The sequence below is a fragment of the Crocodylus siamensis genome, chromosome 13 (assembly GCF_052110815.1).
Source record: "Crocodylus siamensis isolate JL-2025a chromosome 13, ASM5211081v1, whole genome shotgun sequence".
NCBI lineage: Eukaryota > Metazoa > Chordata > Crocodylia > Crocodylidae > Crocodylus > Crocodylus siamensis.
Window position 1 is genome coordinate 37,071,700 of NC_143407.1, and position 13,783 is coordinate 37,085,482.

Consider the following 13,783-nt stretch of genomic DNA (forward strand, 5'->3'; position numbering starts at 1 on the left):
GAAGAAGACCGGATTTAAAATAGAACCGGGGGCGGGAGTCCAATGACTGGCTTTTTTTATATCACTTTTCCCTTATGTTCATGAAGGGGAACCTGTTCCATAGGATGCAAAGGAGAGGAGGAAGGAAAGTGATGCGAGTGGGACTAATTCTGCTCACAGTTGCACCAGAATATAGCTAGAGTCATTCCTGTTCGTTCAGCAGGGTTAGGCTGGACTTACACTGATGTAACCAAGAATAGAATTTGTCCCAGTGACTTTGGCATTTGGATTTTTCCAGGGCATGGTATTTCTATTATGTTGGCTTTCTTTCCTTTTTTGTATTTCAAGCTGCCTGACACGCAGATGGAGCCCCTCTATCCGCACAGGAACTTTGGACTATGAGTTGGTATTTTGGTATTTATCACTGGAACAACTGACTCTGCTACCCTGCAGCACAGTGTTAGGGATGTACATTTTACAAAGCTTGCCTAAAGCAGACGAAAGGGTAAAATATATGACCCTCTTCACTCAGGTGCATCATGTGCCTGAACCACGTTCTCTGACCCACTTAGGAATGTCTAATTTCACATTCAGTACTCGCTCCTCCTTTGGCCTTCGGGGAGCCACTTAATCTACCTACCACAGTTTCCCCAGTTCATGTGAGCACTGTACAATTTGTAAAGCCCTCTGAGGTTGTAAAGCCCAAGAAGTAAGATTTATCCCTGGCCAGAGACCCAGCACAAAGCCAATGTATCACTCGATGATCCACTTACACCCCTGACATCAAATTTGTTCCAGAGTACAAGCTGCATTTAAATAATGCATATGCCTCATGTAGATTCTTCACCCAGCAGGGACCATCATGATTATAAATTGGGGTCCAGCTCCAGCCACTCATGGGGAAGTATTGCCTTAAAATCACAGCTGTTTCTGGAGAGGAGGCTACTTGGCTCAAGCGCTTAATTTTTGTTTTCATCCATGTCTTGCAGTCCTGCCTTTTAAAAACACACATGGTTGTAACTTCTATAGATGCCTTTGGGCATCTATTCTGAATGCTGTGTGACTGTCTCTGTAACGGCATTTCTCCTGAATACACTCAAACATCACTGAAATGCGAATTTGGCCAGCTAAGAAATAAGCTGTATGCACCGCAATACTTGATTTAAGATTATAGCATTTTTTTGCAGGCTGGGACCATGACACAAGAATCTTATAAGTCAGCTTTCACAGGGAAAGTACTTTGGTGTGCACTGTTATTTTTCTCTAATTCAGAAACCAGATGACATGGAGATAGGTACTATATTTTTCAACCTGTATTGAAATAGCCCCTGGGCCACTATAATACGATGCATCAGAAGGTTTGTGCATGGGACTGTTAGACTAATAAACAATGAGGCTTTAAAATCCCATTCCCCTCCAACCAGCCTCTACACAACTAATTTCTGTCGGGCTTTTCGTTCCCAGGTGTACTTGTTGTTTCCTCTTTGCTGTGCAAACTTGTTGCCCTGAACAATCTATACATCCTTCAAAAAACAAACAAACAGCAATTGTAAAAATACCCTCGTTTCCCTCAAAGCGGCTGTTTAATCACCAAATGAGAACATGCAAATAAAGCCTGGCAGGAGTGCTCAAGATGGCTCTATTTTTATTTCTCTGCGATTTAAATACTGGGCTTAAGCAAAGCAGTAATCACACCCTATTTAACTTGGTTGTTATATCATAATGTTTTCTCAAAGCAAAGCGTATCGTGTGAGCATGCCATCAAACACTTGCACTGTTCACAAAATAGCTTACCATGGATGTCATCACAGATGCTTTGTTCCAGTAATGCCTCTTGTACCCTTTGTGTTCATTTTTCTATGTGTGATGCAGTTTGGGGTCGTTCTGGGTTTTTTTTGCAGCTGCTGTCCCAACCTGGGTATAAAAGCTCTGCCATTTATTAACAATGACAATAAAAACTGTGTTTTCTAGGGATGCATTTGTATATTCGCTAACAGAGACCATGTCCAGTTTAAGAAGATAAAAATAGCACTGGTCTCCTTCTGTCAAAAGATCAAATCCTAGGAGGTGGTGAGCACGGGGCCCTCAGCTCTTTGCAGGATGTGACCACAAGTTGATGGCATCTTTATGTGACCCACACTGCTGTGACCACAAGCTGCATTTTAATGGCTCTTTCAATGAGAATACATCTGCTTATAGTTTTCTCCTCTAAATTTAAATTCTACTGTTAAAAAATACTGCACATGCAAATTATTGCTTTCTAATGGCTGGAAGTCCCATTGATATTCATGGTTTTTGTAGTTAACAACTGAGAAGCAAGACCTTCAGCTGACTGTACAAAGCAACTCCAATAATTACTTGTGATGACTTCCCAGAGGTGTGAGCTGTTTAAATACTACTGAGGTGCCACTGAAGAAATGAAAACATGGCAAAATCTCTGATTTTTTTTGTTACAGGCTCAGGTAAATATTTCTTTAACTACTTCTGGAGTGAATCCCTCCCCTTTTCTTTCTCAAAATCCATTCAGAGTGAAACCCCCATCCCATCTGGTGAGACTGCACCAACGCCTTGGCAAGCAGTAATCTGCACACTGCATCTAGCCGATCTTAACACAGACATCTCCAAACAGAAGACAGACATGGCAGAGGTCCTCCTGTCCCTGCAGGAATCCATCCACTGGAAAGCAATCAATAAACCAACCCTACTTCACAGAAAAACCAGCAAGATTGCTGTCAGATGTCGCAGAGGAGAAATCTTTTCCATCCTCAAATGCGAAGGCTGCTCTCCCTAAAGATAACAGGGACCACGGACCATTAGCTGGCCATCAGCTCAGCACTGTGCCTGTGAATCAGAAAACATTTCTTTTTCTGCTAAGCTTCTCCACCCACTGTGCACCCAGCTGCCAGGGAATGTGAAGCACCAGATCCCGTATTCCATGTATCCTCAGAGCTACTGCAAACAAGAATTGTGTGTCAACACAGACCACAAAATATCATAGCTCTATTCCCCTATTTGTGCTTTTATCATGCATCAAATGTTCTGTGACACTGCTCCTAAACATAGCTCACTGTTCCTGCTCAGTCGAAGGGGCCTCCTTCATTTCAGTCCTAACCTGGTGTTTTCATCACAGTCCATAAAGTTTAAAAGAAAAGTGCTGACTCAGGAAAATGATCACGAATTCCCTGCACTGACCGGTTCCCACGGGTCCCTAGTTTGTGATCCAGCAGCTTCATCCACCCTCTTCCTCACTTCATCTTTTACCCTTGTGAAACCCTTCCAATACAAAAATGCTGCAAGCAAACCAGAGGCTCTGTCCTGAACTCCCTGCAAGATGTCCTTTGCAGAGATCTGCAGTGGGAAGTGCAGAATTGGGGCCTGGCGCTGAAATTGAGTTAGAAATGGAACATTTTTGACAGCTTTAAAGCATGAACAAAATGCAAATGGAGGGGCATTAGAAAGCAATACTTTACCTTCAAGAAGGAACCCCTTCGTCCAGAAGGTTTCTGTTTCTATAAAAATGAGAGAGAACAACATATGAAATTAAAAGGATAAAAATTACACATGTAAAAAGCCCAGTAAGAAAGTGCAGATGGTGGAAATACCAGCAACTTTGCATTTGTTCTGAAGTCACTGAAGTCTAAACAGTCTCTCCCTCTGCTCAGTGAAACCATGTCAATCCATGGCATCTTACCAGGGCGGTTTTAGCTAAGCATGTGCTTCACTGCTTTTCTTGATCTGAGGCCACAGCACTTACTGGAAGAACTGCCTAGGAGGCAGGGTGGTCTGAGACCTGGGGTCAGTCTTCACTCTGGCACAGACTCCTGACTCGTTTCAAGGGCTCCACAGTCCAGCCGAAGCCTGGACCCTGAAGCTTGCACGGAGTCCCAGAAGCGTGCTCATGTGGAGCTGAAAATGTCTTTTGCTGACACCGTTAGGGTGTGATTTGTTCAACCAAAAGAGCTTTGCCAGCAAAAGCCCTTGTGCAGCCATCATTAGACCAGCATGAGGGTGCTTTCACTGCTGGAGAGGGGACCCTGTGGGAGCTGTACTGATATGAGCACTTCTTTCAATAGAGCTGTGTCCACGTCAGACAGTTTTGCAAGTCCTGATGATGGTATGACCGTGCTGGTGAAACCTTCCTCAGCCAGGTCTGCACAGTCGAGTTTTGCTGGTATCCCTGTGCAGTTAGAAGCCTGAAAGAAGCAGTCGCCTCCCCATCATGTCTATCCCAGCAGCCCTCTCACAATCCTTGGGCATACACAAGGTCTACATGCAAAAGCATTGTCTTGCAGGCATCACTTATGTCATTTGGGGGGTAGGTCAGCTGCTTTGGTGAAAGAGCTCCTTTAGCAGAGATAAGCTGCTTTTCCATGAGGGAGGGGGCTTTCCAATGCAGCTGTGTTACCAAAACCCTTATGTTAGAGACAAGGCGATAGGGTAGACAATGTCCTAGCACAGCGGTCCTCTACCGTTTCAGACTCGAGATGCCTCTGGATAGACTCAAGACACCTCTCAGAAAATGCCAGCTCTTAGTTTTCACTCTTTTTTTTTGACTACAGAAAAATAGTAGAGCAGTTTTTCTGTTGCAAAGAACTATGGATTTCTTTTTGAAATATTGGCATTTATCTTGTGAATCATCATCAGTGCATTGTATGCCACCCTGCAGCACCCTTGAAAGGATCTCAAGGCACCCCAGAGTGGCATGGCACCCTAGTTGAGAATCACTGTCTTAGTAAACGACAATGCAAAGCATAAATACATAAAGGGCGCGTCTATGTGAGATGCTTAATGTGCAGAAGACTCATTCCACTGCACAAAACCTGTGCTAATGCACTAATGTGCAGTAGCTTTAGTCTCATGGGCACTAAAAAAGCATGCATCTGTGCTTCTGTGCAGTAGTGCTGATTATGACGCATTAAGTTAGTATCTGTCATTGCAGGTACAAAAATGTGCTATAATTACAGCGCATTAATGAACGTGTAGATGGGCCCAGAGAGGAGCCAGGAAAGTATGCCGCAGTTGGGAGGCTACGGACATTTCAGAACAAGGGGAATAACGGCTAATGAGAGGGCTGGAGGGGGTGTGACTGCCATCTCCCCCATCACACCTTGCATACTGCTAACACACTGTCCACATATATTAATCTATCAAGATAATAACATGATGGCAGCAGAGGCAGGTCAATGAGTCTTTGTTTGTGCATGTGCCTCTGCTTGCCCAGATCCCACGGGGGGCTTGGTTTATGCTCCAGGTTCTCGAGTGAGGCATTCCTGCAAAACCCACTTCCTCAGCTCAGCTTCCTCTGCTTTAATGAGCCCGTCTTTCATCATCCTGCATCCACTAGGAGGCAAACGCTCTCATTAGTGAGCACCGCTTTCATTGTAGCACAGGACAACACGCCAGGATGCGCAGAGCCTCCCTAATTATTTTGACTGCAGGGCACTGGGGGATACACCAAAGACAGAGCATCGAGGGCTCTGCTCCTGCTTAGATTTACAAGGACGAAAGCAACCCTGACAGCTCTGTCACCTCGGAGGAGGAGATGAGAGCAAAATGCACTGAGTGCCCAAGAGGCACTGATGGGTTAATGCGAGCCATTGGAGGAGACAGGCGCTTCTTTTCTGTTTGATGCTTATTGTGGCTTCCAGTAACCACATCCCATATTATCATTAGATGCTCACAAGGGGCCGATTCTTTATCCCACTGACTTCAGTGGCAAAGTCTGGACACGAGGCTATTGCTGCATCCCATGTTTCCGTCGTCCAGGAGAGGGGGGTTACAACCCCCTCGGCCCTGCCAGCTCTCACGAGTGCATCACAGGACTGGCCAGCCAGCTTTTGAAAGCTCCTGAAACCACGGGTTTCCAGGCAAACCTCCGCTTCTGTTAACCCCAGTAAAAACAGCGGGAAACGGCGCGTTTCCAAGCCCGGTGGCAGAGGAAGGGTGCAAGCGTGCAGCGGAGAGGACTTGGGGGTGGGGGGTGGAGAGGGAGAGGAGAGGACTTGGGGGTGCCTGCAGGGGCGTTGCAAAGAGGACGGAGCTGGACTGTCCGCAGGTGGCAGAGTGAGGAGCAGTGGGCTTGCGCTGCAGAAAGGAAAGTTGAGGTTCGAGATGGGGAAAACCTTTCTCAGGAGGAAGTGCTGGGGCAGGGTGGACCCTGCATCCCCGGACCCGGCTGCACAAAGGCCGGAGGCACAGCCCCGCTGGCCCGCGCCGGGCTGCTTCCGGGGCTGCCTTGGCCCCAGCCCGCGCCGGCACCGAAGGGGTGCGGACCCGCTGGGGGCGGGGCCCGGCTGACAGGTGGCGCATGCGCGCTGGCGCCGCATTGTGCCCGGCCGGCCCAGCCCCGCCGCGCCTCAGTCGGCCGGCGGCCGTTGGCGCGAGCGCATCTGCCGCCGCCGCGGCCTGCGGGCGCGCCCCCCGCCTCCGCCCCCGCCATGGACTGAGGCCGCCCCCGGGCCCGCCGCGCCGCGCCCCCATGGCTCTGGTCACGGTGCAGCGCTCGCCTACCCCCAGCGCCACCTCCAGCCCCTGCGCCTCGGTGAGTCCCCCCGCCGCCGCCGCGCGGACCGCGCCACATCGGGTCCGGCCGCGCGCTCTGCGCACGCGCGCTCCTCTCCTCGCCTCTTCCCCCCGCTCCCCTCCCCTCCCCTCCCCTCGCCTCGCCGGGCCTGACAGCTGAGTCCCAGCAGCCGGCCTGGCCGCCCTGCTGCTGCCGCCGCCTGCCCTGCCCTGCGCCTCCTTGCAGCTCTGTGCCTCCTCGGGGGGCAGCTTGTAGCCCCCCCTCCTGCCCTGCACCGTGCAGCGTGGGCCCGGGGGTCCCTGTGCAGGGCAGATCGGGCCCGGAGGGTCCTTGTGCTGTGTGCAACAGGCCCAGACGGTCGCTGTGCAGTGGGAACTGTGCCCGGAGGGTTCCCCGTGGGGTGCAGTTCAGGCCCGGAGGGTCCCTGTGCCATGCATTGGGGTCTCCCCTCTTTGTGGCTCTGCTGCAAAGGGAGAGATGCGGATGGAGCAAGAATTTCTCACCAGGAGGGTAGTAAAGCACTGGGACAGGCTACCCAGAGAGGTGGTGGCATCTCCATCCTTGGACCCAGCTAGACAGCCTTGGCTGGGGCTGGTCCGGCTTAGAGCAGGGGGTTGGAGCAGAGGTGACCTCCCGAGGTCCCTTCCAGCCCTCCTTGTCCGTGAGTCCATGAGGGCTTGTCCCCTGCTGCGTCTCCAGAGTCTGCTGGGGTTTCCGCGCCCTGGGTCATGGGGCAGGTAGTCAGGGCAGCTCAGTTCCAAATCGGCTGCATTATTCTTTTAGGTTAGAAAGAATATTTCCACCCCAAAACAGATCTGTGTTGTCATCAAGTCCCAGTGGAAACCCTACCTGCCCCCCCTTATTGGGTTTAAATGCTACTCTGCAGCTTTTGTCACCCCTGTTCAGTTCAGGATGCAAAGGACTTGCTTGAGAGGTGGAAAGAAAGGCAAGCTCCTTGTCTGGGGAAAGAGCAATGCAGAAAGGACCTGCAGAAACGTATGGGAGTTGTATATATGCATAGAGAGAGAAGTGGGGCTGGAAGGGACCTCAGGAGGTCATCTAGTCCATCCCCCTGCCCGAAGCAGGAAAGGTATTGTGTTCCATACGGGATTTTTTTCTGCAGGTAAGGAACTTGTGTTTTGAAAGCAATTCAGATGGACGGAAACCTCTGGGCATCTCCAGTGCATGAGCTTCCCCCTAGGAAATTCAGGAGCTTTTTTTTCCTTCTGTTGCATATAATCTTCAAAAGGCCCTGTCAAGCTGAGGCAGTTATTGAAATGGGAGACTTTCCGCTTCTCAGTGAAACAGGCAGTAAAAGCCTTCATCAGAAAGAGATAAGAAATAAACCTAACCTAAATCAGGAAGTCAGGCGGCTGCACAAGAGGCGACTCATGTTTTAAGAACCACAGTTTTTAACAAGGAACCTCAAGGGTACGATGGCTTTATATTGTCAATCATGAATTTTAGGCACCTAGATTACTACTTATCACTAATGTAATTTATTACTGGCATTTAGTGGAGGACGGGTGTGAAAATGCAAGAGTTGCTTTCCCGTTATATATATTCCAGTTCCGGTTAGCTTGGCTCTGAAATTCGTATGTATTATCTATCATGCACATGTTATGGCTGGGTTGCAGATGCTTCAAGGGAAAGTTGAAATCCTCTTTTCTCTCCATTGGAATAAAAACATGTCTAGAAGTATTTTTGCTGGGTCAGATGCATGTTTTTTAATCTACCTGACAAACGGCAATTGGGAGATGAGGTTACTTGCGCCTTTGCTTTTCCTCCTGTGTTTATTTTCGGTATATTTGTTTAGCTAGTAACTAATGTCACAAGTGTTATTTTCCAGTAAATATTGATGTGCTCTGTTACTTCAGATGTGGCTTTCACAATAGTGCATGGGAAAAGTCAAAGCACTCGGATGCTTTGAACTTCCTCCACGAGTAAAATATCTTAAAATAGTTAGCCTTAATGCCTCTTCAGGGTTCAGAGTCGTCTTGGCACTGACTGTCCTTTTTTATTTTCTCTTTTCTTGTTCTCTGCTTTCCCAGGTTGCTGTCTAGACTCAAATAGGTTCTGCCTTTGAGATTTTTCTTGATGAGCAATGAATTGCACTCTGTAAGGCCCTCCCCATCTTGTGCAGCTAACCAGGTTGTTTCCCTGCTAGGTTACCACGCATGGTTCTTTTGATTGGAATCACTTTGAATAATTAGGAAAACGTGTCTCAAGTTGTAGTAAAAAGGAATATGCAGCCTGTCCTGACTCTGAACTGTGTGAGTCTTAAAATACTCCCTCCACTTTTTCAGAGCTTGATAAGCAGAGGCTGCAGGCTTTAGTGTATTTAGCAGTATTATCTCTCTCTCCTCTGTCTAATAACATTGAGATGTAATCTGCTGTACTAGTTGCCTTAAATCCTTTGGTGCTTTCCACAAGAGCAAGTGTGTGGGCTCTGGTGTCCTGACTGCTTCAGCTCCGGTAATTACTTTCTGTCTATCTCAAGCTTGCCTTGCCGTCCCAAGTGGAAGTGGCATTCATCGCTTGCTGTTCGAAGCCCTTATGGGGTTTACACACTCTTCAAGCAGTGTCTGCGTTTCCTGTTTATACTAACTTGAAAGTAAAGTTCTCGAAGGCCCTTGAGGATGAAGGGTGCTTGGAAAGACATGTGCGCTCACAGGTCTGCTGCTTAGGTTTCATCAGTTATAAACAAAGCGAAGCATTTCAGGATGAGAGTCTTACTGCCAAGCCAAAACAGTCCTTAGGGTTACCCTGTCTTACCCTATGCTCTACAGTTGTTCCTAAGCTATGTTTTAGAGGCTCTTTTGCTACGCTGTCAGATAACCAGCCTTGGTTGTGTATGCAGCTTTTTGTTTGAATGCCACTGACCTTTGCCATGTACCCGTGTCGTGGAAATCCTCGTGACAGTCCTGATCCACTATTGACAGACTGGGCCCTGGAAGCTGCCTGAACGGAGCTGTTTTGGCAGTAGGGCTCTGCACGGGTATGGGAGTCTGCTTGCTTGCAATACCAGGATCAAACTCGATTAAAAAATTTCTGCCCAGGAAGATGTTGTGTCAAACCCTGCAGTACTCCTGGTGTGCTCTGTTTTTCCATTAAATAAGACCAGGGGTTGTAATGCACCAATCTGAAGTTGACAGTGACTCTTTTTTTTCCTCCTATATAGATGTTTTTTCCCTTGTGTGGACACCAGCATATTGCCTCAATTGCCCGGGTTGATTTTGCTGGTGAATACGTGGGTTGGGGCAAGTTCACGTGGATAGAATAGCGCCTCCCCCCCCCGGGACTGCCAGGGTCTGACATGCATCTTGAAGTTTTCTTTCGTTGCTTAGTTGAGTGATCCTCAGGAGATTGCCATTCTTCCAACTCTGGCTGGCAGCAAGGGGAAATCACGCTTAGTTGTACACGCTTCAACAGGGCATGGTACTGAGCAGCTAATTTAGGTTTCTGGTCAGTGGAGGACCCTGAGGACAGAATCCCTTATAACTTACAAGGTGCTATTACAAAGGCAGGCCCCCTAGGCGCGGAGCAAAGATGATGTCCTTGAACACAGTGGATTTCTGCCCTGTGTGCATCCTACAAAAGGGTCTAATTGGCCTTTATGGATCCAGGGGAATAGCTGATCCAAATCACTCTGAAATTGGATGGATTTATTTATAGGCATTGTCCTCATTGCCATGGCACATCTTGCAAGCTTTCCTCTCATGGAAGGTGTATTTCATGCCGAGCTATCTGATTAGATCTTACAGATACAGGCCCTACTAGATGGTCACCCAGCCACTTACTAGCAATGTTCCTTTTAATGTCTGTGCAAATCTCTGATAGCAGTTTGTTTGCCCTTTGGCTATGCAGATGCCCTTCAAAAGGAAGACAGCATAAATTTCCAGTTTGTTTTCTGGAAACCTTACAGAAAAGGGGGTTTAGACAAGACAATAGTTCATCTGAGGCATGAAAGCTGTATGTTTTTGGTCTTTGTTTGCTGCAGGATCTCTGGCAGAAGATCACATGAAACAGATCCCCATGTGCTTGGGGAGGGAGGGTGGAGATTCCTAGCCGTGGGGCAGGCTGGCTCTCTCCCACTCTAAACAGCTACTTCAGTCTGTATGTGTATGAGGAACTATTTTTAAAGTCCTTGCCTTTGAGGTTTCCTTGGTTATAACCTCCTTTCAGGAATGGGAACAGTGGAGCCAGCACAGATGAAACACTGTCCTCTGTAAAGCCTAGAGACATCTGGGGCCAGGTCTCTACCGGGAAAGACCGGAGGGTCAAAGAGTATTGGATTCCTTCTGCCTCCCATTGCAAATATGGGTTGGATAGGGGTCTTGGGAGCTCTGCCTTGCAAAGTTTCCCAGCAGCCTCATTTCAAGGGGACATTTTGCCAAACCTGTGCCTCTTGGGTCCTTGCTGGCGGCTCCAGGAGGGCTCACAGAAACCTGCTGCATGAATTTGGACAGCAGCAAGAAAAAAAGTGCTGCCAAGTTCTGCTTTGCTGTGTGTTACCCACAAGCTGGCCCTTAGCTAGACGTCTTGCACTTTCTTGAGGTCAAGTTAACCAGGGCATAATGAAGATCTGAGCTGGAAGACTCTTCCAGGACCAGTGAAAGATGGTGTGAGTTCTTGCAGCTTTGACTGGCTCATCCCCCACTTTGGCTAGTGGAGACAAAGAGATCTCTGGACTATTTCTGTGTGTCTGGTTCTAGCCTACCATTTTTCCTCTACTGAGGGCAGCAGGGAATCCTCTCATCTCTTTGGAAATTGTGTTAATAGCTCAACATGTGGTTGACCAGGCTTTTGGCGACAGAACTAAAGTGGTAGTGGATAGGGGACGGTCTCGGGTTGTGCCAAAGCACAGCTCCCTTTCATCTGGGATGTCTTTGCCCAGCAGATGTTTGCTATGGACCTTTGCTGACAGGTGAGCATTACACTGAAAAGTCTCTGAACAGGTATCCAAAGCTTGCTGCTGCTTAACAAGTCACGCAGAAAATAATCACATCTACTGTTGAATCAGGCTGGAAGTCCTCTTTGTTTAACACCTCCCTGCTGGAAGCCCTGAGTTCTTTGCTGCCAGGTACAAACATGCTATAGAGCAAGGATCAGTGCACACAGGTATTTTGGACACGCTTGTACCTGTAGTGCCTAGGTCCTCTTACTAAATTAGGAGTTGGCATCCTTTTAGCCTAGAGAAAGGGCCAAGCTGGCCTCCCTTTACCACTGTATGCTGTCTATGGCACTTGTTTCAGAAGCAGTGTCAGGCTCCCATGCACTTGCTGGTATTGCTTTAAGGGCCTATGGACAAGGGATTCTTGCACCAGGCTTCAGAAGTGCCAAGACGTGGGTTTGCCCTGGTCTCTTGTATCTTATGAGTCAACCCCAGTTGGTTTTCTTTGTACTGTCCCCTTCAGTGTGACAGCTGATTGGAAGGTTTGGTCCCAGGAATAGAAATGGGGAAAGGAAAAGTCTGGCTGACTAGATTAAAATCTGCTTTGACCAATTCAGTGCCCGGGTAGCGCTCCACTCAGGACAGCCGTGTCCCTTCTGCTGCTGCCCTCTCGGCGTGCAGTCACTTAAAAGGCATATGGAAAAACTTGCTGGTGTCAAGCAAAACGGATGGCTGGGCTGCCTGCTTTTGAGCTGATAGCTGGCTGCTAAATGTGAAACAGGGCTGGTGCCTGGGATTGCCTGGAGGCTGGCAAAGTACGGCAGCAACAACTTGTGCTGAGGTCTGGGGAAGAAGCAACGGGAAAACAAGTCGTTCTAAACCAGAAGCCCACTGACGACAGGCGCCTGCTCCAGACTGCTCTGCACGGGGCAGTGGGGAATCGGAACGGCGCCCTTAGTCAAAAGCTGAGTGTGGGATCCCCATCAACATGATGTGACCAGAGGAGAGCGTCTCCGATTAGCACGGGAACCATTGCTGTAGAAGTGGGTCTGCTCCCCGGAGAAGATGTAGCTGCTTGGAGGACAGCTCTCCAGAGGTAATGCTAGAACTCGGACATCTTGCTGAAAGTACATCTGTCCTTTGCACAGTCATTAAATGTGTCATATCTTGGCTTCGCTTCCTTGAGAAACAAGGAAACTGGGCCTGTAACCTGGCCCTCGCTCCTGCTGTTTCATGCATGCTCTCCAGTAACATCGTCTTGTTTTTCTGGGAGTCGGGAAGGCAACCACCCCCAGCAAGAGCGGAGATGCTGCTTTCCTTGTTTGTAGCACGCACCATTTCAAATACCCCTCTCGCCCCCTACAGATAAATGAAGCCCAGAGCTGCTGGCTTTCCCTCTTGCTCGGTGAAGACCAGCGGGAGAGGTCAGCAGAGTCCTGCAAGTCAGTGTGGACTTTGGCATGTCACGTCCCAAAGGTCCTCACGGGCAGGACGTGCCGGGTTGTCTTCCTGTGGTTTGCGGGAAGGTACATAGAGAGCACCTCTGCACTGGGATGCCTTCATTAGTGCTAGCGGGGACTTCAGCAGCCTTAATGTACTTGTTATGCCAACACTAATTGAGCACCAAGGAAATGAAGCAAAGCTGGAAGAATGGGTTAAAAAGCAGGTTTGAGATCAATCCTTTTCATGTTATGTAAAACCCACAGGGCAGGGAGGCCTCTACCCTCTCTTAACTCTGCTGCTGTGCGACAGAAGGAAGGGCAAAGGGGGTTGTCTGTCATCTTTGATGTACCAATCTGATGTGATGCTGCTCTTCATCTTGGCTACCTCAGTGAAGCTGCTAGGTGACCAAAGATCAAAGTTTCGCCGTAGCGTCTTAGAGATCCTTGTCAGCAAAAGAACGCCTGGCCGTATAATGAAACGGCGACTGTGGAGCCTCGAGTGCCCTTATTAGAGGAAGCACATTTGGAGCCAAATAGAACAGGAGAGGAGGACAAATGCCAAGCAAACTGGAGCTTGCAGAAAAGTCCTTCAGGCTTGCAGAAGAGAGCGTATACCTAGCAAAGGCATCTGAATGCTCGTGGGGGAAAAAACCCTGAGAAGGCAAAATCTTTGAAGGTGAGAGGAGATTTGGGTTTACCCAGCCCGCGCCCACAGGCTTAGGATGTGCAGGCTGGAACTGTTACGTCTGGCAGCTGCCAGCGCACAGCATCCTGGCCAACCTCAATGGGGATGTACAATAGCTCCTTTTCACCGTGTGAGGATCCCAGCTCTGGGGCCAGATGAGAGCCAGCAGAAATGGGCAGCTTTCTCGTTAAATATGTATTTTCCATTATGTTCCTGGTTCTTCTCGCCCCTGGTGGCCACAGCTCAGGTGGTACAAGCAA

General features: G+C 48.7%; 2 protein-coding genes across 7 annotated transcripts in view; one reads left to right on the forward strand and one right to left on the reverse strand.

The window, feature by feature from the left end:
• EFCAB5 (EF-hand calcium binding domain 5) overlaps positions 1 to 6,578 on the reverse strand; it is a 48,452-nt gene extending 41,874 nt beyond the window's left edge. For 3 of the 6 annotated variants that reach the window (XM_090025650.1, XM_090025648.1, XM_090025649.1), the window contains exons 1-3: positions 6,490 to 6,573; positions 3,450 to 3,488; positions 1,774 to 1,893 (exon numbers count right to left, since the gene is read on the reverse strand). The gene's annotated coding sequence lies outside the window, so the exon portion shown is untranslated. Of the gene's footprint in view, positions 1 to 1,773; positions 1,894 to 3,449; positions 3,489 to 6,489 lie in introns of all 6 variants that reach the window. The other 3 variants (XR_016438900.1, XM_090025647.1, XM_090025651.1) reach the window with 2 other exon arrangements.
• SSH2 (slingshot protein phosphatase 2) overlaps positions 6,333 to 13,783 on the forward strand; it is a 101,895-nt gene continuing 94,444 nt past the window's right edge. Inside the window, exon 1 of the mRNA XM_090025652.1 lies at positions 6,333 to 6,520. Coding sequence (XP_089881778.1) covers positions 6,458 to 6,520 — 63 coding nt within the window. The 5' untranslated portion in view covers positions 6,333 to 6,457. The remainder of the gene's footprint in view (positions 6,521 to 13,783) is intronic.